At 40.1% G+C, this 22,605-nt stretch overlaps 4 protein-coding genes across 8 annotated transcripts; 2 read left to right on the top strand and 2 right to left on the bottom strand.

The window, feature by feature from the left end:
* The first annotated feature begins 40 nt into the window (after positions 1–40).
* On the top strand, positions 41–1,189 carry rbp7b (retinol binding protein 7b, cellular). Its single transcript, XM_076141068.1, has 4 exons — positions 41–179; positions 579–757; positions 844–945; positions 1,057–1,189. The coding sequence occupies exons 1-4, from the start codon at positions 107–109 to the stop codon at positions 1,108–1,110; spliced, it is 408 nt and encodes a 135-aa protein (XP_075997183.1). The 5' UTR covers positions 41–106; the 3' UTR covers positions 1,111–1,189.
* Positions 1,190–2,950: 1,761 nt separating this feature from the next.
* Positions 2,951–4,839, top strand: cenps (centromere protein S). Its single transcript, XM_076141065.1, has 5 exons — positions 2,951–3,146; positions 3,277–3,400; positions 3,992–4,025; positions 4,137–4,203; positions 4,366–4,839. Exons 1-5 carry the CDS (start codon positions 2,985–2,987, stop codon positions 4,471–4,473), a joined length of 495 nt encoding a protein of 164 aa, XP_075997180.1. The 5' UTR covers positions 2,951–2,984; the 3' UTR covers positions 4,474–4,839.
* tardbpb (TAR DNA binding protein b) lies at positions 4,342–9,121 on the bottom strand. 4 transcript variants are annotated; one of them, XR_012960866.1, is made up of 6 exons: positions 8,364–9,121; positions 7,711–7,898; positions 7,472–7,621; positions 7,183–7,350; positions 6,003–7,075; positions 4,342–5,332 (listed from the first exon to the last, which is right to left on the bottom strand). XR_012960866.1 is itself a non-coding variant. In XM_076141062.1 (5 exons), the coding sequence occupies exons 1-5, from the start codon at positions 8,608–8,610 to the stop codon at positions 6,584–6,586; spliced, it is 1,245 nt and encodes a 414-aa protein (XP_075997177.1). In that variant the 5' UTR covers positions 8,611–9,121; the 3' UTR covers positions 5,405–6,583. The 4 variants fall into 4 exon arrangements, 3 of the variants coding, with proteins under 3 accessions (XP_075997177.1, XP_075997178.1, XP_075997179.1); XM_076141062.1 differs by lacking the exon at positions 4,342–5,332 and having other exon boundaries at positions 5,405–7,075; XM_076141063.1 differs by lacking the exon at positions 4,342–5,332 and having other exon boundaries at positions 5,405–7,075; positions 7,183–7,353; positions 7,481–7,621.
* Positions 9,122–10,519: 1,398 nt separating this feature from the next.
* On the bottom strand, positions 10,520–21,286 carry gnb1b (guanine nucleotide binding protein (G protein), beta polypeptide 1b). 2 transcript variants are annotated; one of them, XM_076140921.1, is made up of 11 exons: positions 21,180–21,286; positions 16,319–16,427; positions 16,145–16,183; positions 15,941–16,047; positions 15,727–15,790; positions 14,664–14,826; positions 13,937–14,003; positions 13,581–13,782; positions 13,203–13,419; positions 12,975–13,090; positions 10,520–12,224 (listed from the first exon to the last, which is right to left on the bottom strand). In XM_076140921.1, the coding sequence occupies exons 2-10, from the start codon at positions 16,373–16,375 to the stop codon at positions 12,984–12,986; spliced, it is 1,023 nt and encodes a 340-aa protein (XP_075997036.1). In that variant the 5' UTR covers positions 16,376–16,427; positions 21,180–21,286; the 3' UTR covers positions 10,520–12,224; positions 12,975–12,983. The 2 variants fall into 2 exon arrangements, with proteins under 2 accessions (XP_075997036.1, XP_075997035.1); XM_076140920.1 differs by lacking the exon at positions 21,180–21,286 and adding an exon at positions 20,845–21,155.
* Positions 21,287–22,605: the final 1,319 nt, after the last annotated feature.

Genomic DNA, 22,605 nt, shown 5'->3' with positions numbered 1-22,605 from the left:
TCCTTCCCTGTACTGTATCTGTCCAAACAAGTATCAGAAGGTGTCATCGCCTCTTCCCCCCATAAAAGAGGCTGGAATCTCTTTTCCGTCCTTTTCTCCGTCCAACATGCCTGTAGACTTCAGCGGGACATGGGACCTGATCAGCAATGATAATATAGATGGATACATGGTGGCTATTGGTGAGTGACGCTGATTCTATTAGCAGTTCATCTCTGAATTTGTGAATGTGCTTTTTACTTCCCTGTTATGTTTATACAATAGAATCATTAAATGTATTTGCAGGACATTGTTTCATTGTTTCATTGATTATAGGTCAGATATCAGTCTCAGGAAAATGAGAAGAAAAAAGTCGAAAAAAGTGAATGTTGAATAGATGGAAATGAATTCAGGAGTTTTTATAAAGACTGTCTGTCCTCAGTGTCTCTATTATAATGTCATTGACCTGGAGACTTTTCAATGACATATGAGAGTAAACATTTATTTTTGGAAACATGAACTTTGGAGCAGGGTGAAGTTCCTGTCAATTTTTACAGAAGTGTCATTTTGTTTGTCTGTCCTCGTTTCATTTTATCATGCAGGCATTGATTTTGCAATACGCCAGATTGCCAAAATGTTGAAGCCCCAGAAGGTGATTGAGCAAGAGGGAGACTGTTTCACAATCCGGACAATCAGCACCTTTAGAAACCTTGAGCGCTCATTCAAAATTGGAGAAGAGTTCACAGAGGTGACACAGGGCCTGGACAACAGAACATGCCAAGTGAGAGCTTATGTTGCAGAATTACAGTTACAATACAATTTCCATGTTTGTTTTTGTCTGACAACTTCATTTGTACTTTCTCTCAGAGTGTGATCAACTGGGAAAACGACAAACTAGTGTGTGTTCAGAGAGGAGAGAAGAAGAACAGAGGATGGACCCACTGGATTGAAGGAGACCTGCTCCACCTGGTAATCCATTCAATGTATTAGCATTTTCACATGATTTATAAGTTACCTCACATTTTGGGTGAAGACAAATAAAGAATGAAAGAGGTATCAACCAATCATTTTCTCTTTCAGGAACTTACGTGCGAGGATCAAGTCTGCAAGCAAGTTTTTAAAAAGGCTGTGTGATTCTATGCAAGTCTAAAATTGGTTTTACAGACATGAGATCATAGAACTACTATAAAATGAATAAATACATTTAAAAATATCAGACTGGCATTGTGTTAAGAGCTTTCCTCATCACCTTCACTGAAAACTTTGGCTGTGTAAAGCTGCTGTGAGCAAACACAGGCTGAGGAAGGTACAGTACATGCTGAATCTCTCATTCTCTTGACCTCTGACCTTTGTTAATGTTACTGTGACAGCCAGCCCGACAGGGAAGATCACTATTTCTGTCATGTCGCTCCCGCTTACCGACAGCGACGATTATAGAATTTGTGGTTACTACAACTCAACACATATCAATATCACAAATGTATTTTGAACAAACATTCTGTTGTTTAAAAATCTATTTGGAGACTTGAAAATCTATTTCAAAGTGGTTTTGACTTAAATGTGGGTGATGTCATGGCTCACTTCTCTGTAGGACTCATGCAGCTTTAAAGGTAAAATAATAAAATAAATAATAAGATAAAGATAACCAACTTTTAAAACATCTAGGAAGATTACATCAATTGTTTGTGACTTCTACTCATCACTGTTGTATCACTTCATGATTATCTGATGTACATTACGATCAATTTGGCAGACGCTTTTATCCAAAGCGACTTACATTACATTACCACCCTTCGCAGAGGGGGGAGCAATTGAGGGTTCGGTGCCTTGCTCAGGGGCACCTCGGCAGGGACTCGAACCAGCGACCCTCCGGATCACAAGCGGAAGCTCTACCAACTGAGCTACTGCCTCCCTATATTGTGTTATGTAAAGTCAATCTGCACAGCCTATGAAAGAGGTCAGAAAGTTTGCACGACAGTGTAGTAAAAGACAGTTTATTCCCACCAGGACTCAAACCTAGTTCTTTCAATTGAGGGGATGGATGTGTTGTCTCTATTACACCACAGGAGTTTGTGAGGTTGCCTCCAGCGCCCTGCAATGGAGACATGAGGCATGACAGGCTGTAAGGAACTAAGTTGTGGGCCTGTAAAGCCATTGTATTCAATATTTGGCTATAGAAATAAAGCTGACGAAAAAGAGAAAAATACTGGAAAAACAGGCACATGAACACAAAGCAAACATGCAGCATAGACTGTTTAGTAAATGTGAAGGCACACAGGCCTTGAGCTCACAAGCTCTTGTGTATGGAAAACAACAAACAGATACAAGTTACACACACAGCAAAGTGTGAGCATGTGTAAGTGTGCAACGGCCAGCAAGAAACTCCTTCAAGATCCACAATCTACCTCCAAATAAGCGTTTGCTTGCTACCTGTTGCTGTCATCTCGCTGGGGGGAAGACAAAACATGCAGCTTTCCAGGTGAACCATGACTGATTTTGCAGTTTCTATCTATCTATCTATCTATCTATCTATCTATCTATCTATCTATCTATCTATCTATCTATCTATCTATCTATCTATCTATCTATCTATATTTATATTTATATTTATATTTATATTTATATTTATATTTATATGTATGTAAAGATAGTGCCAAGCTCGGTTGAGTCCACACAGGTAAGTCAGGTGACAGTTGTGTAACTGAGCCAAGCTAGAGAGCAAAATGCGCATACGTTCTTTCAACAGAGAGAAAGAACGGACATAAGCTTTTTCGTTGTTATTCGCACTGAAATGATTTTGACAAATGTTTAGATTAATCGTCTGTTTCATACAACTCCGATGTAAGACAGTCGACCGGCAGTGCAATTGTATCCGGCCTGTTATATGATTGTGAACAGTGATGATTGTGAATGGAGTGACGTAAGAGCGTTGTAGGATTTCCTCCTAACCACTGAATGTCGCTGTTTTTATTTTTAACTGATCATTAACCGAAGAAGTCGTTGACTGGATGTTGAAGTTGTCCCGCGAAATTTGCTCCAGCTGCACGTTCTTTGTTGTTTTCTGTCATGTTGATGGTTGTCAACTTGACTTCGAAATTCTAGTTTCGGCATTGAAGATCAGAATTCTTGTCGACAGCGAAATGTCCGCTGATAAAGAAGAGGTGGACAAGGTGAGGACACATTTCATGCTGATATGTGTGCTTTGAGTTGTGTTTGTGTTTGGTTCCGGTGGGGTAGTGGATAGTTGTATGAATTAGTGGAGTCTTTGGAGTTGTGTGTTTGACTTTGTGCTTTGCTCAGAGGTTAAAGGCCGCGGTGCACTACACGGTGGGGCTGCTGTGTCAGAAGATGGGAGAGGAGCACCACAGGCCCTTCAGCCGGCAGCTCATAGCGGCGATAGCAGAGACTACTTTCAGGCAGTGCGGTGGGTAACAACATCAACAACAACTTAACCCGTCCTGCATATCAGCGTTTTCACTGAGATCACACGATCCGCTCACGTGATTGTTCTAATTGTGTGAGGAGGCTGTATTGTTGTACGTGTGACCTTCATTTAACCTTTCTCTTGATGTTGTGTGTGTGCATATCTATGTTGCCTGTTCACTCCAGCAACAAGTACCTATGCTGCATATTATGCCACATAAGCAGCTGCATAGCCCCATGATGGTCTTTAGTTAGGGTTTTTATTTTTTGTAATCAGACTTTGATGGTGTGAGAAATCCAAATTCTTCAACTTATTTACTTGAAATAATTTAATTTGTAAATCCAACTTTACATACAGGTTTGGGTATATACGGTATGTTGTATGTAACAAGTTGTGCATGACAAGACTATCAATCTTGACAATGTTAATGTTTTGACCAATAATGTAATGTTTTACTCTTTCCAACTTAACTAATATTTATTCCATGTAAACTAGAAGCACTTCCATTAGTCTCTGTACTACTCTATATACACAAGTACTAATTACTACTGACATATTAATCAGTTTAACATCCAACTCTGTTCTTTTCAGATGTATTTGCCAAAGATCTGGAGGCGTTTGCAAGGTGGGACATTTTATCTGTATATTGTGTTTATGTGCGACTCAACTCTGAACCGGCTTCTAGTTTGGACAAAACATTGCTTTCCAAACTATGATGTAATGTTTTGATTTTCAGGCATGCCAAAAGAAGCACGGTGTCTACTGAAGATGTAAAGCTCACTGCCCGTCGCAGCACTGCACTGGTGAGTTATAAATGTACAGAAGAAATGTATACTAAGTTGTATGGCAGGTCAAAATTTAACATGCAACTGGATTGATATAACATTTCTATTGAGTCTTGTTCTGTAGTATTTTTGAAAAACACCAATTTTCATCAAATGTAATGTTTTACCCCTTTATTTCAGTCCACCTTCATACAAAACAAATGTGAAGAAATTAACCAAGAGCAGAGGGATTTGAAAAAGAATAGTGGGAAGAGGAAGAACAGAGACACTGAAGAGGAGAGCAGATAAGGACAAAACACAGGCAGGCCTGGGGCCGCTGAGCGTGTTGAACATTCAAACACTCAAGCCAATTTACAATGAGTCAAATGTCAAAAGCATCAGCTTTGTTTGTGGTAACAACTCTGCATTTAACTATTTAAGGAATTGGTGTTTAAGCTTCAGTGTTATACATTTACATGTGATTCCTACCTTTTACATTCAATAAGACCTGCAACTGTTGGAGCTTAAAGCAAAGTCACAGGTTCAAACCCGAGTCCTGTCTCCCAGAAGCATCTTAAGATCAAGATGACCTTAACATATCTTCAGGATGTTGATTCAAATCAGGAATCTTAAGATGCTTCTGGGACACGAGGACCTGGGTGTCAGTTCATTAACTTCCATGCAAAAGTTTAATATCAATTGTAACTAATAAATTCTCTTGTAAGCATGATCAAACTAGTGTCTCTCCTCATAATTGCAGTAATCAAATCATTTTACACAAAGAAAGTGTTACATCAATCTGTGTAGAATGTACGTTCATCTAGCACAAAGGGGGAACAAACATCTAAAGACTCAGCAAAGTGCCATCATAAATATTCAAAGCATGTACAATGTTTCCCCCACTAAGGAATCTTAACATTACTTGAGGTGACACCACATTGATGACATATGGGCTTGAGCTTTAACGTGAGGCCCTCCAGCCTAGAAAAGGTGTGAATGGAGAAGAATTCACTTTCTGACAAAGTGATCAAAAGCAAAGAGACAGGTACTACCCCATGTCATGTCTGAGAAGGCCACACACTGAAAGTGTTGGAACTTCCGTCTTCGTCCTTGAGAACAGACTTCAGTCAGGGTTCAAACGGAGACCTCGAACAGCAGCCCAAGGTCCCTAGATATGTGAATCGAATTAGATGGTTTCTTGAAAATTTGAAAGACTGACTCAAGTACTATCAACTATGCGTCTATTCAAATGAACTTTATTAGAAGAACTCCCTTCATTTGACAAAGTTTTATACACATCTGAAAACAAGAAAAGCTACTGAAACTACTGGACACACCACTCCACGTTCTCACACTATCACTCGCGTTCCCAGTGTCTTCAGCAGGTGTCATCCACATCAAGTTCACACTTACAGATCAGTTGGGTAACATGAAAGCACACACCATACAGCACTCAGATCACATCATATGAGCAGTACAAATATTCACCACAACATTCCACTACATATTGATACTACTACTGCACTTCGTCAACATAATTAAAGAGTAGGGAAAAAATTGCAAAGATAAAAAATGAGATCTTGAAGTAGTAATTAAAGAATGTCCACTTTAGGGGAGGCGTTCGTAGCATCTGCAGCTTCCACTCACACACTCAAAAGCAGTCAAATTGGGCCCTTTCACTGCACAACCAGTCCGTTTCACGCGTCTCTCCGTTCGCTCACTCATCACCGCTTCACTCTTCGCCACAAGCCATCCTCAATCGCACTCATCAGTTCTTAAAATGTCAGTTGCGCAGTTCTTTCCATGTTTAAAAAGTGGATAAAAGTGAAAACACCCACCGTCTCTTAGAACATGCGGAGTGAAGCCGTTCTTTGATGGCATAGCATTTACAGGTGGGAAGAGGGAGAGTGATACCGATTATCACCCCAAGAATGCTGCCAAAGAGGAGCTTCCTCGCAGGGGAAATGGAAGAGAGGTGAACTGCAGAAGAGATTTCAGTGAAGGCTTTTCCACAGAACTTGACTGCAAATAAAGTTGCACTTAAAACATGTATGTTTCAACCAGATTCTTCCCAATGCACGGGTTGCATCTTAAGTAGGTGACAAAGCTAGATAATGGTAAGCCACAAACATTCATGCGGTTTTCAAAAATGATTATATTACGTTTCACAACACATGCATTAGAGAATCCAGTTGAAATTAATACAAACAAATGAGACATCAAAAATAGCACTTTAGTCGGACACCCTGGTAAACAATTCACTTCAACACTTCCTAAATTAAATCTTTAGCATTTTTTCCAAATGTACAAAACATCTTCCACAAAAGTGTTAAGTTTTCAGATGGGCCTTAATGCCTGAAATAAATTTGGAAAAGACTCATCTCTCTCTCGCAATACTTACCATACAAAAACACTTAACTTACATCCCCCACCCAGATGATTTGGACTCCATACTGGACCCAAAACCTGAACTAAACCCGCTACCGCTGGTTGTAGAGTTTGACCCCGTCCCCCAGCCCAGACTGGCAGAGCTGGTGCCGTAGTTGCTGTTGCCCGTGCTAAAGGACTGACTCTGATCTCGACTAGAACTCGTCCCGCTGGAGGTGCTGCCTGAGGTGGACGTCTGCTGCTGACTAGCCAACATACCCATCATCCCCCAACTACTCTGCAGGGCGGCCTGGGCAGCAGCCATCATGGCCGGGTTAAGGCTGAACGAGCCGAAATTAGCGAGGCTGCTGTTAGTGCTGCTCCCCAACCCACTACGGCTGCTACCGAACGCCTGCGCCCCAAAACCATTCCCAAACCGCGTCGTGCGATCAAACTGCCTATTGCCGTGCTTGGGCTCGGCATTTGAGATGTGAACGCTGACACCCTTGATTATTAGGTCCTCTCCGCAGAGAGACTGGGCCACCTGCGAGGGAGAGACACATCATTTCAGCGGGGGTGCAGGTGCCATTTATGAACAAGCCTTTTCCACACAGGTTCACTTTACGGAGCACATCTTACTGTCACGCTTACCTGATCATCTGCAAATGTGACAAAGGCAAAAGCGCGGAACGGCTTAGGAATGAAGACATCTGTGACTTCGCCATACTGCATAAAGAACTGTCGCAGGTCATCAGTGGTCATGTCTTCTGTGCACCGGCCAACAAACACTTTACGACTTCTCAGCGGCTCGTCGGGGCCCTGCTGTGACAAAGGGCAGAAAATAATACAAAAAGATGGGTTAGGTACTGTAAAGCACTGTGGGGAAGGCGTAGGGTCTGCTATTGATTTCATGATGAGTGTATGTGTGCATAGACATTACCATATCTACCTTCGAGTTAGGGAGCTTGCAGTCGCACCATCTGCCATCAATCATATGCCGCTGAGAGATCACTTTCTCCTGAGCCTCATACTCTGTGAACCTCACAAAGCCAAAACCTTTGGAGTTTCCTGTCTTAGGATCTCTTTTAACCTTGGGGAACAAATGAAAACGAGCAATGAGAGAACGTCACTTCAATCTGGCAACGCCATGCAAACACACAAGGAGTTTAATGATGGTACCTGAACCATAATGACTTCACCAAAGGTACTATAATAGTCTTTCAGATCCTGCTCGGTTGTTTTCCAAGGAAGGCCCAAAACAATCAGGTCAGAGGTTTTCATATCCCCTCTCTTCATCTTGACAGCAGAGGAGGCATCAATTTCATCCATCTTCCTTTTGTTGTCTATTGTGTGCACGACACCACATTCTGAAAATCAAGTGATAGAAAGAAAATGCATCAAACAGCCATTTATACAAACATCACACATGTCATTGCTCTGCTTTTCACACGGTTCATATTCAGTTCCATATTTTACTACATGTGTTATGACCTCTTCACCGAATTATACAACATTTAAAAAACGTACTGCAAAAACGGATGTAAGACACAAAACAAACGTTTCTGCATTAGTTCACATAATTATTTACACTTGGGAAAGAACTTCTTAATTTAAAAAACGAAACAAAAAAGTCTGCCGAAAATTGTGATTCATTCCTGAGTTTACTTATTTAAGTACGCAGCACACATTCAGGGGGCGTGGCTACATGCCTCCCGTCGTTGTTATCTATATTGAATGCGCGGTACGTCATGAATTATATATCAAAGTGAACTGAAACGTGAATCTTGTTTTACTCTCTAACATTAAAATAAGTGTACGTGTGTGTTTGGTACCTTTAGGATAGTTCACCACGTAGACATTGTTGCCCCATCCGTTCTCTGGCGCGTGCAGGATGCCCTCCACGAGCCTCACTCCCCTCATACATTGTGACACAGGGCTGCGGAACCGTAGGCCGCAAGCGCCTGGAAACTGAGCCGACACCGTGGAGAGCAAAACAGTGCCGTCATCCTCGGACGGAATCTCCATGGGCTCCTCATTCTCCTCCTCTGCTACGCGAATGTACACTTCGGCCATATTCATTAAAACAAAACTCACGTGCGCCAATACGGTTAATTTAGCAGTTAGCACGCCACTCGTCCACGCTGGTGGCTAACGTTAGCCTCTGTTGCTAATAGGGTCCAATATGTCCGCCGAAATTAACGTTTAATTTTGTTGCAAATGCCTTTAAAGTCGCAAAACGTGACGCCAAAAGACTGCGACGAAATCCAAATAAAATACGTTTCTAAATTATACTTAACTAAAGGTTGGGCTAACGAGCGTGCATCGGCCTCGATGTTCCTTTGTTAGATACGGGAGCTGTGTCATCAACACCAGACGAAAACCGAATGAAGCCGCGAGTACCCTGCAGCTAAATAACCCACCAGAATGGCGCCCTCCTAATCTAAAAATAGGAAGTTACGCCGTTCAAAATAGACTTCTTCCAATTGTAAGTAATCAATACAAGTACGGTTAATATATTTTGTCCTCGCGAGAAATACGAAGCCACCTCGTCCAGCCTAGCAAAATGGCAATATGTACGTGAAGGAGGAAGTGCGTCATTATTTGGATGGGCTCATTTCACACGCTTTGAGGTGTTTGTTTACGCCTTAAAGATTACCGAATTCGATTCATTCCTACGTTAACACTTTAAAAGATGTTATTAATAATACTTGCATGTTTCTTGTTATCATTAAATGTAATTCATCTGAAGGAAATTACTTGTTCTGTCACCCCCCATTTTAAGGAAGTACGGGAAACCATTAAACTAGCGGAGGGGGAAGATGGCGGTCTGTACTCTGTGGAGCTGTAAAGACTTCAAAACAATCAACATTGAGGTGGAAGTCCCCTTCGTGGTACTATAATTACAATAATATATTTATTTTCAAAAAACGCAAACAACGCATCTCTCCACACAAGAACATCATAGCTCCGCAACTGGCAGTTAATTTGGCATAATCACATAATATAAATAAAATAATCGACACATTTAGTTACAAATATAACAACCGAAATGTATTATTACAGAGAAGATATAATAGAATACATAAAAAGACTTAACATAACCTTATTAAATAAACATTTTACTTAACATAGAAAAGCGACTTTTTGTGAATATATCCTGCCAATGCAGATTATGGTTATATGTGTTTATACTGTTATAACCGTAACTATATTTTATTTCAGAAATGTAATTTTGCCCATTTTTTTGTGATTAGATTACAGCACCTCCCCTGGATAAGACTACCCTAAAGTGTTCCTTTTTTTATGACAAGGTGGACAAGAAGATAGGTTTTAGCCACAAATTTTAGCCAACAATGACAAATTGCTGTTCATTAAGCCACAGATCCATAATAGATCAATTGTAAATCGGTGTTAACATAAATGCGATAAATTTGTCTCTACATACTGGATATCTTCAAAATCAGATAGAACCAGACCATGAAAACTGTTCTGGCGCGATGCATTCTTTTCATTAAAAAGGAAACCCACCTATAATTAGCTTGATTCTATTACCGAGTACTTGCTTCTATTAAATGGAATTCACTAAAAAAGTGACATAGATGATACATAACAAAGGCACCCATTACAAAGTGAAGCTGAAAATATGATCGTATGGCAGAACCAGTTATCTGATATACATAAAACTGTATTTGCCATCACCTGATTTTTTGTTTGACATGTTATGATTTGAAGTGTTACTTGAGTTTGTCTGCATCCTCCTTTACTTTAACCCCAGCTATGTAGCTGTGGTGTAGCAAAATACAATAGGTTTGTAGGTTTGTGGCTATAGGACAGATATTTAAAAAGAGGAAAGGTTTATCAGTATTATGTAATTCAGTATCAGTATTATGTAAGTGTGTCATGAATCTAAGACTTAAATTAACCACGTTCATACTTGAAAAACGAAGAGTACATCTACTGCAGCATTCAGATTCAGTTCAACAACAGATCTCAAACAGCTTTTTATTACATGTTCAATCAATAACAGTACAATTTAGTACAGTATCTATCTTGCATCCAGCTCACCGTGGAACACCAACAGACTGAAATGAAATACAAAAAGTGAAAAGGTACATAAGGGTGCAGAGCTCTATCATATTAATGGAAAGAGAAAAGAAAATCCATCTCAGTTGAATTGCATTTTCACTTGTGGCCACACACGAATACATCACATTTATTGTACATCATTGCAGAAAAAAGAAAAGTGAAAATATGTCACAACTTTAACAAAAGTGCTTCTGTATACAGTGAAATGTTCTGTCATTCAGATGCTCTGATTTTTAATTTAAGACCAAGAAAGAAATGTACAAAAGTTTTAATATGGACAGTATGTGAGGACGTTTTTGTTCCATTGAGTGGAGATTTTAAGGAGAGGAAGGACTTGTCAAGGATAGATTTCTCACGATGATTGTTATAATTATATCAAAATTGGCATAATTAGAACTGGTAAGCATAATTTACACTTAATATGCAGTCAATATTAACTCTTTCTCCATTCTTGCTCACTCTGGTGCATAGCATTACCAGTATTAGTACATGATGTATAATGAGTTTGAGCCCAAAAATGGCTTCTATTATGTTATAGTATGTCTACTATATCAATAGGTTACTCTCCTTTTCAGAAATAAAAGAGAAAAAAAAAAAGGAATTTTGCACCATTGAAAGCAAGTCTACAGCATGCATATCTAAATTAATTCATGGCAGACAAAATTAAATGTCTTAACTTAAAACATCAGACCATTATTTTCAGACATTGATTTGTACATTTCATTCACAGAGTTGCAACTGCAGTCCCAAGCAAAGGAAGTGTCTATTTAGTCAGGTGAGGTGTTTCACTCAAAGTGGATACTAAACACAATCCCCAATCCATATAATAAAATCCAGCCATGCCCAAACTATCGCAGCTCCCTACCTTACTACCACACCCCCTCCCACCCAAAGTCTGAGACATGTACAAGAATTACAGGGGTTAACTGGATAAAGTTACTCATAACTCCTTTTGTACTGGAATGAGCATTCATAACAACTTATAGCATGTGCTTGGTTAGTTAACATAGTATTAGTTGAGAGGCAAAGCTTCTTCATGTGCAAAAAGCTGTGATGAAACAAAAACAGCTAGTATATAAATACATTGTGGACATTTTGAAAGCTGCTCGTGTTATATGGTCCAAGCTTTTACTTCTGCATGTTTTCTCTCATCTTTCTTACATGATTTAGCTGGATTAGAAAGACAAGCTGTAATTTCAAACATATCTAAAACCACTGAAGAAATATGACAAAAGGAAAGCCATCAAGAATAACAAACCATCAGAATAGAATTCTTAAAAAAAAAAGTTAAATAATTTGTACAATTACACTCCAACATTTGCTTTCAAGACACACACATTTGCATGGGATGATAGTGTTGTTTTTTCTCTCAAAGTAACATAAAATGGTCCAAGAAGGAATGCACAAGTTTCTGATTTGATACCACAGGAGATCCGTTCTTAACTAGGTGATAAACAATTGTGCTCTTCTTTGTGTAGGAAAGGCATAGGTTTCCCTTCGTTTTGTGGTGTCCAAGTCAGTTAAAACAGTGTTGAAGAAGATGCTGTGAAATATAACATTCTGAAGTTGTAATGGTCTTCCAGTCAACTTTGGAGTTAAAAGAACATCTGAAGAACAAAGACAGATCAATGTCAGAACTGAATGGCACCCTCAGTCAAGGCTACATTTAAAAAAAAAGTTAAATTTAATAGAAAGCTATGGGGGAGTTGGTCTTTAACAGCATGTGCTTCTTTTAGTTTCAGTCGATAGTGTTGTCACAGTGACAGCAATTTTCTCTACTGGTAGAAAATGTTTGAGGCACAGTGCATGGAAACTGGATTATGCAATAGGTACAACTTATCAATATCGTTTTATGGTCCATACAGATAGTCTTGTACGTACGAGTACAGAAAACCTTGACACGTCACACTGCTGATGAGGCTTATTTCCTAACCAAGTTCATTCAATAAATTTATGTGTATGATTGCGTTGGAGACACCGTCTCCACATACAAACTACACTGAAATGTAGAGGAGGCACAGCAGCTGTACCTGACAGGCATGCACACACACCTTTGAGAAATGGAAGATGCAACATGAGAAATGCCTCTTATGTGATACATCTGAACACTACTTGATTTCTGTTCCAGTATTTATGCAACCTCTTTATACACGTCTCTAAAGTCTGCAAATGGGCCAAATGGTTTTGTGACAATTTCAGATATGATGATTTGGAAACTGAAAGGGGTTGGCTTAAGAATTAATGTGACATCCATCCTTACTAGTAAAAGCTTGACACATAATTGTGTGAAAAAGTGTAAAGAAAAAGTAAATGGAACTCAAACGCGTGTAAATGGTGAAAACATTGACGGAAAGCACCTTCAGGCTTCAATTCCAGATCTTCAGAAAACTGTCCCAGGATCCTGTTGCCACTGCCATACCATCATCAGTAACACCCAGGCAGCTGACACGGTTGTCATGTCCAGCCAACACACCTAAAAAGGATCACAAATGTATTGGATAAGAAGACAAATAATACCCCAAACCTTGTATGGCCAGAATCTGTAACCATTTCAATCTAATGGAGAAGATCCTTTAGTCACTAACCAGCACGATCAGCTTTTAGTGTGTCCCACACATTACAGTTGAAATCATCATAGCCAGCCAGGAGAAGACGGCCACTCTTGGAGAATGCAACAGAGGTGATGCCACATATGATATTATCATGAGAGTAGATCATTAATTCCTGATCAGCACGCAGATCAAACAGTCTGCAGGTGGCATCATCTGAGCCCGTGGCAAAGGCATTGCCATTAGGGAAGAACTGGAAATGACAAAAGCAATGAATTACAACACAAAAAATGGAATACATCTACATCAACGATTAGCAGGTTTCAAAAATGCACAACCAAATGGCCTAACTTCCACAAAAACAAAAGAGTACCACAAATACAAATACAATTTTGTATTGTGAAAACTACTTACACAGATAGCATTGATGTCAGACTCGTGGCCAGTGAATGTCTGCCTGCACATGCCCTCTCGGACATCCCAGAGTTTGGCAGAGGCATCACAAGCACCAGAGACGAATAACCGGGAGTCAGGAGCCAGTGAAAGGCTCATGACATCACCTGTGTGTCCAGCAAATGTGGTTGTCTGCTGGCCAGTCTCAATGTCCCAAAGTGCACTATACAAAAGACACAGGATTAAAATATATAGTTGACCCTAAAATACAGAAGTGGTGAAGATTTTGCATAGCATTTACTCTTGTTGATCTGATTTTTAAACAACCCCCAATGATTCAGCTCAATGTAGATGATGTGTATGACCACTTTACTTACCAAGTGGTATCCCCAGAGCTTGTAACAATCTGGTTGTCATCGAGAAAGCGGCAACAGGACAGGTATCCTGAATGAAAGAATCAATACAGGAGTTAATGAGGAACTGCTGGCCTGAATGTTGCAAACAAAGAGTTAAAATTGCACATATGTGACTCATCAGAATCAATAGCAGTACATAAGTCAGCTTTTTCAAATTTCAGAACATCTTCATTGTTATCACTACAGACACTTCTATCAACTGCATTATGCACTACCTTCTCTCAAACGACCCCTTCAGCAGCCGGCCATGGCTCTCTATTCTCTTTGCATTTTGCTGTGTGCTCTGTTTTAAATGAAATATGACAAACTATGCATTTCTTTTTAATAAATACGTGTTAGCTGACAATCTGCTATTTTGATTCCTGGTTTCAGAATGTGCAAGTACATCTTACCATGCCATGAGTGTTTTAACTGACTCCCTTTATTGTTATCCAATGTCAATGGTAGTTGACATATGTTCCATTTGTTTTGGAGTATTTTATGAAATACTATGAAACTGCAGAGCTTTGTTTAAGTCTATTTTCCATTTCTAGTTGACGATTAAGGTAGACTACTGTGCCAGACATACTATTGTGTATCGTGCAAGATATGTAAAATAGTTTTAGGGGAAAATTTCCAGGACATCAATCATGTTCTAGAATTCCCATGAGAGACTAAAAAGCAGAAAGAGTAACAAGCGGGTCATCACCTGTGTGTCCAGCGAGCTCGCGGCTCACACGTACATTCCCCTCACGTGTTTTCAGGTTGTAAATGGAACAGATGTTGTCTAAGCCACCACAGGCAACGTAATTTCCTGACGGCGCATACGCACAAGTCATGACCCAGGAAGAACGAAGTGGAATGGCATGAACCTAGAACAGGTGGGAGGAAAAACACAAGACACATTCACTGCAATGCAACAATAAACATGTTATATCTGATAAAATGAACTTCAATTAAATGATTTAAACAAAGTACGGCCAGATTAAATATTTGCAATGATTGTCAACCCTGTCTGGACCATCTCATCTACATATTTCAATGTCCAAATCACACTCTATAATGTATCATTTGTGTTATTGTGACACCCATTGCTTTTGTGCACCCGAGCCAAATTCAATCAGTCGGCAAGGCGGGGCAGAGTGCACCAACGACCGTGTAGTAACAAATGAAAGAGAGAGATTAGAGCACAGAATGAATTGTGTCAGTATTTAACACCCACCCCTGTAATAAAGCATGTATCTTTGATGGAAATGTGCCAGTGACAGACTGTTGCTTACTGCACCTATTCCCAGACCTACTTTCATTTTAATTATTAAACTTACTAAAGGGACTCCAGTCCCTCCATTAAGGCGTCTTACATGTAATTCTGACCTTAATCTAGCCTACAGTTGTCCCAGAGGTTCCATAGATGGAGCAGGAGGATGACTCGCTAATCTTTTAAGTCTTAGTCGAGTTCATCGTCCCCATATTGAGCTCAATTCAAATATTCCTGCGCCATTAAAACGCTCCTTTTAAACTATTCTAACCCACTAAGGATGCACTCAACCATCCGACCCCATTCCAACCCCAGTTAGCCTCCCGGTGACTGCATAAAGCCCAACATGTCTCCCACACCGTCTTTGAGACAGAAAAGAAAAATTATGTTTTTGTTCTACGCCAAATATGCATACAAACAATTAAACTCAAACCTAGTCTTTGCTGATAATCTCTGTCATGGCTACATTTCCGTTTTAACTGCGACAAAAACCACACCTGGACATATAGCTTACCTTGTTTGTAGTATAGCTGTCCCAAATAATAAGTTTGCCATCTTGAGAGGCGCTGACCAAAAGCCTAAAAGAAAGAGGTCCAAAACATTAATAAGATCAAAACAAAGAGCACATTTATAAGCAATGTTATATTATCTCCAGTGACGCAGCAGAATGCCGTCAAATAAATAAAATCTACCTTTGATATATATCTAAATGAGGAGATTTTACCAACCTGGAATCTGTTCCCCAATGCATGGCATAGATTTTGGCCAAATGACCCCTCAATGTTCGTCTTGTACGCATCTGGATTCGGCCAACGGGGTCGATATTAGCCGTGATCTGAGAAGAGGACCGAGACAAAAACCAAAGCATGTCAGATCCTTTCAGCTCAAATGCGTTTGAAGTGAAGACTTGAGCTCATTGTGAGGGCTTTCACCTGTGATAGTGTAGCATCTGCACACGCTTTCCTGGCATCCTGGAAGGACCAAAGCAATTTAAGTCAAATCCTTGGGGCAAACTTTTTTTATTTGACTTTGTAAATGGAAATTTTTAATTACAGCTCATTAATTACACGCGACATAGGCAAAGTGTTAAACACGCTGCTACTCACTCTAATTTGATTTTTGAGCTGCTCTGCCTCTTGGCGTAACTGGTCCAGTTCACTCATCTTTTTATTTTTTTTCTATTACCTTACTCCAGCAGCCGGGGCACTTGTTGATCTAAAAAGGGGAAGACGGAAAAACAAAATAATTAAGACAAATCTTCAAGCAAATCTTCATTTCAATATCAAACTTCGCGTCTGAAACGAGTCGCGGAAAAGCATTTTAATCACCGCTCCAAACCCCTGCCATCATTTACACACCACATCTCTAATGATAGTTCATGGTTCAACCTTACGTTCTTACCTCAATGTCACCCACATAATCCTGACATACAATTTAGATCGCCAGACAAATCCTGTTTAGGCATGACTTGTCAATGATCCGAAATGATTCATTATCCTGTTGGCCTCAATCCGAGATGCCCAGAATTTTAGCCAAGGGATCGATAAGCCACTTATTTTAATTCATCACTGTAAGTAACACTCAAAGTTCACATTCAAAGAAAATTGTCATAAATACAGACATGCCTGCTCCCAACATATCATCAAACATACCGTGTCACATTAACCAATGCATGTGCAAGATCCTCCAACATTTATTCTGATTCGAGTCAGAATCGCAAATTAGGGCACCAGACGATTTCAAATGTAGTTACATAATTGAAAGGTATTTAAAGGCTGCCAGATGACTCCACTCTCAAAATCTACCATCACTTTCATTACGTAATCACAATATAAATGTAACTTTTTTTTGCCAAAGGTGGCGTGTGTAGCACCATTGCGGAGGTAAGGTTGACCGTTGTATGGCCATCTCTGTGGGTTCACTTCTTCTCTAAAATGTAAACTGAGTGGAATATCTCTATAAATAACCCACATAAATAGGAAAACTGACATGCACTCTTATTACAAATATAGTTAATATTTGTACATCTAAATGTACATGTGTAAAACCATTTGTAGGTTCTTCTGTGCGTCTGAACCAAGCACAGAGGCACAACTCTTAACAAGAACACATGTAAAACAACTACATTGTGGCTTGCTTCTCACTGGAAATCAAACTGACCATATATGGCACCATTAGACTTTCCTTCAGAATAAGCATATGCAAGCGCACAGCTGGAATTATTTCAACGTATACGCTTCCACTTATTGCAACAAAAACTGCATACCACATCATCTGTATCATCAAAAGACACCATTACCAGGACATGCAGTACGACATTTCTGATCTGCGTTCTTTAAGTACATAATCACCTTCCCTATAAAAGCAAAAGTCTATGCAAGCTGTTCTTGACGAGTGAATGGCCGCTTCTCAATATTATATTATCAACGCCTGATAATACGACATATATGTTCGTAAGGTAAAACCAGCAGTTAACAAATAAGAAGAAACTAAAGAAAAGCCATCATAAAATCTTGTGGCCGACCCAGCCGCCTTACCTGGTGGATTTCAGTCAGTAGGCCTATGTGACAGGAGGCAGCAGGACGAGACTGAAAACCTGGTCTACCTGTCTACAGCATCATTTGGCTGCTCTAATTGGCTGACCACACACAGATTATCCTCTTACATCCATTAATCTTGTAATGAAATGGATGTCATGGAATGTAGTAATCGTGCCGCATCATCAAATGCCGACAGAAACGCCATTCTCACCTTGACATCGTCTGAAGAAACAGCTGAGGATATTTTACACCGTGATTTTGCGAAACGTATTCAAAATTTGTCTTCCTTTTAGAATATGTCAATATCATTCATTCAAATCAATTGTTACCGTGACGACATAGAGCCACTGCTTTTCGTAACGTTTCAACATTGGTTTGAATGCTACATATGCATCAAGACCAAACTATTTACAAGAGGACTGAAATCATTCATTTGTTGTTAGTTGCAATTGAACTTGTTAAAAATGAAGGCTTATCTTTTTAGCAAATTTACAAAAGAACAAAACAAAAAGCTAAATAACAGCAAAAGGAAATAATCTATTTTTGACTTGATCTTGAATTGTCCTTTTTGTTTTACTTGCGTCTCTCTTTTTACGATCAAACTCTACTTTTTTTTTATAAACCGTTAACATAGCCTCGAATAAAACTGCGACACAACTTCTAATTACTCCACATTCGGACAAATAATTTGTTGTTGACTTCTGTGGATGCTTACAGCCAAGAGTTCCTCTGTCTCATCACTTCTCCTTTCCAGGCGCCTGATCGGGGTCAGCTGACTGCAGGAGAAACAATGAGCTTGTGGCAAACAGCCTGTAGTTGTGGCTCACACTCGCTTCTCTCAGGTCTCTTAAGGGCAGTGTGTGTGTGTGTGTGTGTGTGTGTGTGTGTGTGTGCTTGTTACCCACCCTAAAGTCAAAGGTTCCTCAACATCTCCATTTAAAAGTCATGTACAAAAACAAAACAAAAAAAATATCGACAAACTTATCTGTGTTGTTGGATGGTAATGTGATGTTTTACGGGCCTAAAGATGGAGTGCAGGAGAGCCCGTAAGCAGCACTATCACTGAGCTATCCCATAATCCTGAGAGCTAAAGTCCTCAGTGAATCTCTAATCCGCCCGTGTCCACTAACATATAAACAGCTGCTGGAGCCGGAGTAGACATTAGAAATATGTCCTCTCCGTCATAAAAGGATGAAAACATTAGGGCTTAATTCTTTTTCACACAACACGCTTATGGCAAGTGGCTGGATTTGCCACATTAACACAATCTACCTTATTGCTCGGATGAACTAAGAGTTCCATTTTCAATGGGGGATCAAGCAATAAAACTATTTGTATGGAGACAAATGACATTTAATAGCAATGTAATGTCACTCTTTACTTACTTCTCAAGCTATTATTTGGACTAAAGTACAATTGTACGCGATACTAGACGTGTCCATGTGTACTGTATGAGCTACACTGATAGTTGACTTAGTCACTATGTGCAGTTCCGTGATTTGCCTACAACGGGATTGTTTGCATGTGTTTGAATAGCTGGCATGTAGCAGTTTGGTTTGGATTGTTACTCTTAATTCTTCCTGTAAACTGCTCTACAAACACACAAACACGTCCCAGCGGACACAATGTCTCAACTTCAACCGAGTGATCAAATGTGGGGGTTTTGCACCGATACTTGCTTTGGGTTAGAATCCAGTTAGGATGTTTACTGCGCCGCAGAGTTTAACGCTTATGTGAAATTGCACTGATGGAAATGTGAGAAGATGCAGCTAAACGCCATCTTGCAGACTGCTGTCCGCTAGTTAGCCTGCTAGCATGTTACCATCGAAGGCCTGCGAGCGGGACTGGGCTCATATTCCAAGAAAGCAATGTGGCCCCTAGCTTTATTAGTAACACGTACGCCCGTCTTCCAACAGCTTCATTAGCTTCCGCACGTATTCAACGTATCTTTAGACTGGGCTTTACAAAACCTGTGGCCAAGCTGATTCGTGTAGCTTGTAGCGGCAGCAGGATCCACTTTAAGCTGGACTCCGCTGCTTCTTCCGCAATTACATGAAACTACTGGGTTAGCTAGCTTTATATGATCCAACACTGCGATTGAACCAAGGAACGAACTCACTGCCTGCTTGGCTTGGGCAGAGGAAACTCCAATTACACACATACTAACAATCTCGTTAAAGCAGACTGTGCCCGTTTGATTCGATTACGACGAGCATTTATTTGGCTCTCTAATCCATCTGTGGACAAACTGCAAGGTCGGGCGGTGGTTGGCCTGTGTGGAGACTTAAATGAGCTACAAATGGAACTAAAAGATGCCTACAGTTTTCGATTAATATAAATATTTGCAGTACTAGTGGTTAGTCGATGTTAATGTTTGTTAAATATGTGCACCGGGACAGTTTGGTTGTCAAAGAGGCAGGTTGAGGATAAGTTAATACTTCAAACTGGTTATAATGTGACTGCAACCATAAACAGTTACAACACGTAATATGCCTGTAATGTTAATGTTGACAACTAATGATGCTGGTTGCTGGGCAGCCGCAAATTATGATCGTTTCCAATTAATTTGTTTACGGGACGGGTTATTGTCCAACCCAGCAAAGGGAGTGTGTCATCATCGGCTGACATCACCATCTTTAAAATGTGATAATTTTCATAAAAACTAATAAAAACAGCTTTAATCATGACGCGTTACATGAACATTACCAACATACCGGACGCGTTTACGGTTCGTTTTGCTGCTTTGAACTAAACCGTTGCTTGTAGCGTTTTAGGCCGAGAAGCAGCTCCACTGGGCCGTCACTGACACCCGCCTCCCTTACTAAACATAACGTTATACTTCAGGAGAATTCGGTACCAGTTAACTCGATTAAAATTAATACAATTTAAGATTATTGTGAAGCTGCTTATCCGCGGTAAATGTTGTGAGTCTTTACCTTTGAGATAAGTAGCTTCCCTCGGCTAACTTCCAGGGCGCTAGCTAGCCTTCGCTACCCCACCCCCCCAATTCCGCCACAATTCCAACAACCAGTGATATTACAAATGAATGCAAGTGTTGTCAAAGCGGCGTCGACGCTGCATTTCTGTCTTACCTTATTTTAATTTGCGTTTGTTTTTAAGTTTTGGCATTGACTGGAATACAAAACGACGTATCCCTCCGATCCACGCATCAACGGACGCCAAAAAAAGCTAGCTTACTAACTAGCCAGCCAGCTAGTTTACCGAGGAGGAGCAGCCCTTCTTCCGAACGCAGGCAGGCAAGCTACGGCTGGGGGAGCTTCAGTCAACCAACCCGGAGAGGGAGAGGAGGAGGAGGGGGGGAGGGAGGAAGGATCACACCCACCACCAGCCACCCAGCCTCGCACTGGAATGGAAACACTGGCCCAGTCACACAAAAAGCAAAGTCTACAAAGTCACTACAAGTTACCTCAGTCAACAAGAAATGATTGCCAAGCGTAACATCGGCTCTTTCCGTAGCATCTAACACTCTCGTCCGGCCATCGAACGACGAGATGGGCGCGGTAACCCTGCAGTCAGCTCTGGGAAACCCCACGCTGCAGCACAGTGATGGAGTCCGCCACAGTGCTGTGAAACACAGTTTTTTGCTAAAGGTGCCACTATGTAAACCTCCTATAGAGTCAAGACTGATGGCTTTCTTTACATTTGGAATAGGAAGGTTTTTACTTGGTTCACTGAAACCCTCGCTGCATCCCTCAGTGAAGGGCAGAGGCAGTCATGCTGAAAATTGTACATTAAGATAGGAAATGGCATTCAGAGTTCAGTGAGGGTTCCTAATATTAACAATGTAAGAGTTTATAGCTCTAATTAAACAGTGTTGCAACAGTTCTTGTCCCAATCTAGATTGCAAAACAATGACAATGAAAAACTTTAGGTCATGTAATTCAAAGACCAGGTGTGCAATCATGCAATTTTAACAAAGGAAAATGATGCAACAGTAGATGAATTTATACAACGCAACAATAGGGCCATAAGGATCTTCTATCAGTAAAGACAAATTATTGCTGCAGGTTTACTGGTGAAACAGGAGGGGCCATCAAGCTAACTGGGTGCATGACTCAGATCCTTCCAGACACTGCTTTGTGTTCTACCAGCATTTTTGTTCTTGATTCTATCCATTCTATTGGTTCTTTATTTTGGATTTCATTTGCTAGGTGTTTACAACCCTGTTTGTATGATAGTAATTACTATTACTAATTTATTTCATCATATCAAGTCATTCATCAAAACATCTTAATATTTCCTGGTATATTGCATTAACAGTCCTAAAATTAATATTATATTCCATTTCTTGATTGAAAGTTGAGTTAAGTGTAATTGCAACGCCTAAATCCTCATTAGAAAGGCACGGAAAAGCTTTTCTAAATGGGAAAATCGTTTGAGGAGAAAATCCAAAGGAGATCACCCTTCCATGGACAATTGGGTGGAAATGGCAATCACAGAGCAATTGAAATTCATACAGAATGTAGCCGAGTTATAAAGTTGTTTATAACTGTATAATATTTTTCATAATGGTCTATTTGCTATCTCCTTTACATACATCTATGAATACTCTGAAGATCATTGTGGGCAAATGGACGTTCATAGCCTTTGCTCTTAGCTGACAAACATGAAATCTTAATGCTCCCGTTGCAATGTTTGAGATAACTTCTTGCAGTTAAGTGCCTCCTTATTTGGTTGCCTTGCTTTCATGAGATTCACTGGGGGCTTCACAGCACCTGCTAATGGCTCACAGCAAGCTAATTGCACGTCCCATAAGAGTGAAGCATGTGATGTTGAGGTCACACATAATCCATTTCCTATTTTACATACGCTGTTATTTCCTAACATACTTC

Source organism: Genypterus blacodes, unplaced genomic scaffold, assembly GCF_046128005.1.
Source record: "Genypterus blacodes isolate CSIRO-AG114 ecotype Tasmania unplaced genomic scaffold, CSIRO-AGI_Gbla_v1 ptg000017l_1, whole genome shotgun sequence".
Classification (NCBI taxonomy): Eukaryota; Metazoa; Chordata; class Actinopteri; order Ophidiiformes; family Ophidiidae; genus Genypterus; species Genypterus blacodes.
Note: the sequence above shows the minus strand (reverse complement) of the source record. Positions and strands in the feature narration are given on the sequence as shown.

Coding starts and splice junctions, on each gene's coding strand:
- gnb1b (XM_076140921.1), bottom strand. CDS start 16,375: ATGAGTGAACTGGACCAGTTACGCCAAGAGGCAGAGCAGCTCAAAAAT. Junction 16,184..16,318: donor AGCTCAAAAATCAAATTAGA/GTGAGTAGCAGC, acceptor TGGTCCTTCCAG/GATGCCAGGAAAGCGTGTGC. Junction 13,420..13,580: donor CTGACATCAATGCTATCTGT/GTAAGTAGTTTT, acceptor TGTCATTTCCAG/TTCTTCCCTAATGGCAATGC.
- tardbpb (XM_076141062.1), bottom strand. CDS start 8,610: ATGAATATGGCCGAAGTGTACATTCGCGTAGCAGAGGAGGAGAATGAG. Junction 7,351..7,471: donor CTAACTCGAAGGTAGATATG/GTAATGTCTATG, acceptor TTGTCACAGCAG/GGCCCCGACGAGCCGCTGAG. Junction 7,076..7,182: donor TCACATTTGCAGATGATCAG/GTAAGCGTGACA, acceptor TCTCCCTCGCAG/GTGGCCCAGTCTCTCTGCGG.
- cenps (XM_076141065.1), top strand. CDS start 2,985: ATGTTGAAGTTGTCCCGCGAAATTTGCTCCAGCTGCACGTTCTTTGTT. Junction 3,147..3,276: donor ATAAAGAAGAGGTGGACAAG/GTGAGGACACAT, acceptor TGCTTTGCTCAG/AGGTTAAAGGCCGCGGTGCA. Junction 3,401..3,991: donor GACTACTTTCAGGCAGTGCG/GTGGGTAACAAC, acceptor TGTTCTTTTCAG/ATGTATTTGCCAAAGATCTG.
- rbp7b (XM_076141068.1), top strand. CDS start 107: ATGCCTGTAGACTTCAGCGGGACATGGGACCTGATCAGCAATGATAAT. Junction 758..843: donor TGGACAACAGAACATGCCAA/GTGAGAGCTTAT, acceptor ACTTTCTCTCAG/AGTGTGATCAACTGGGAAAA. Junction 946..1,056: donor AAGGAGACCTGCTCCACCTG/GTAATCCATTCA, acceptor TTTCTCTTTCAG/GAACTTACGTGCGAGGATCA.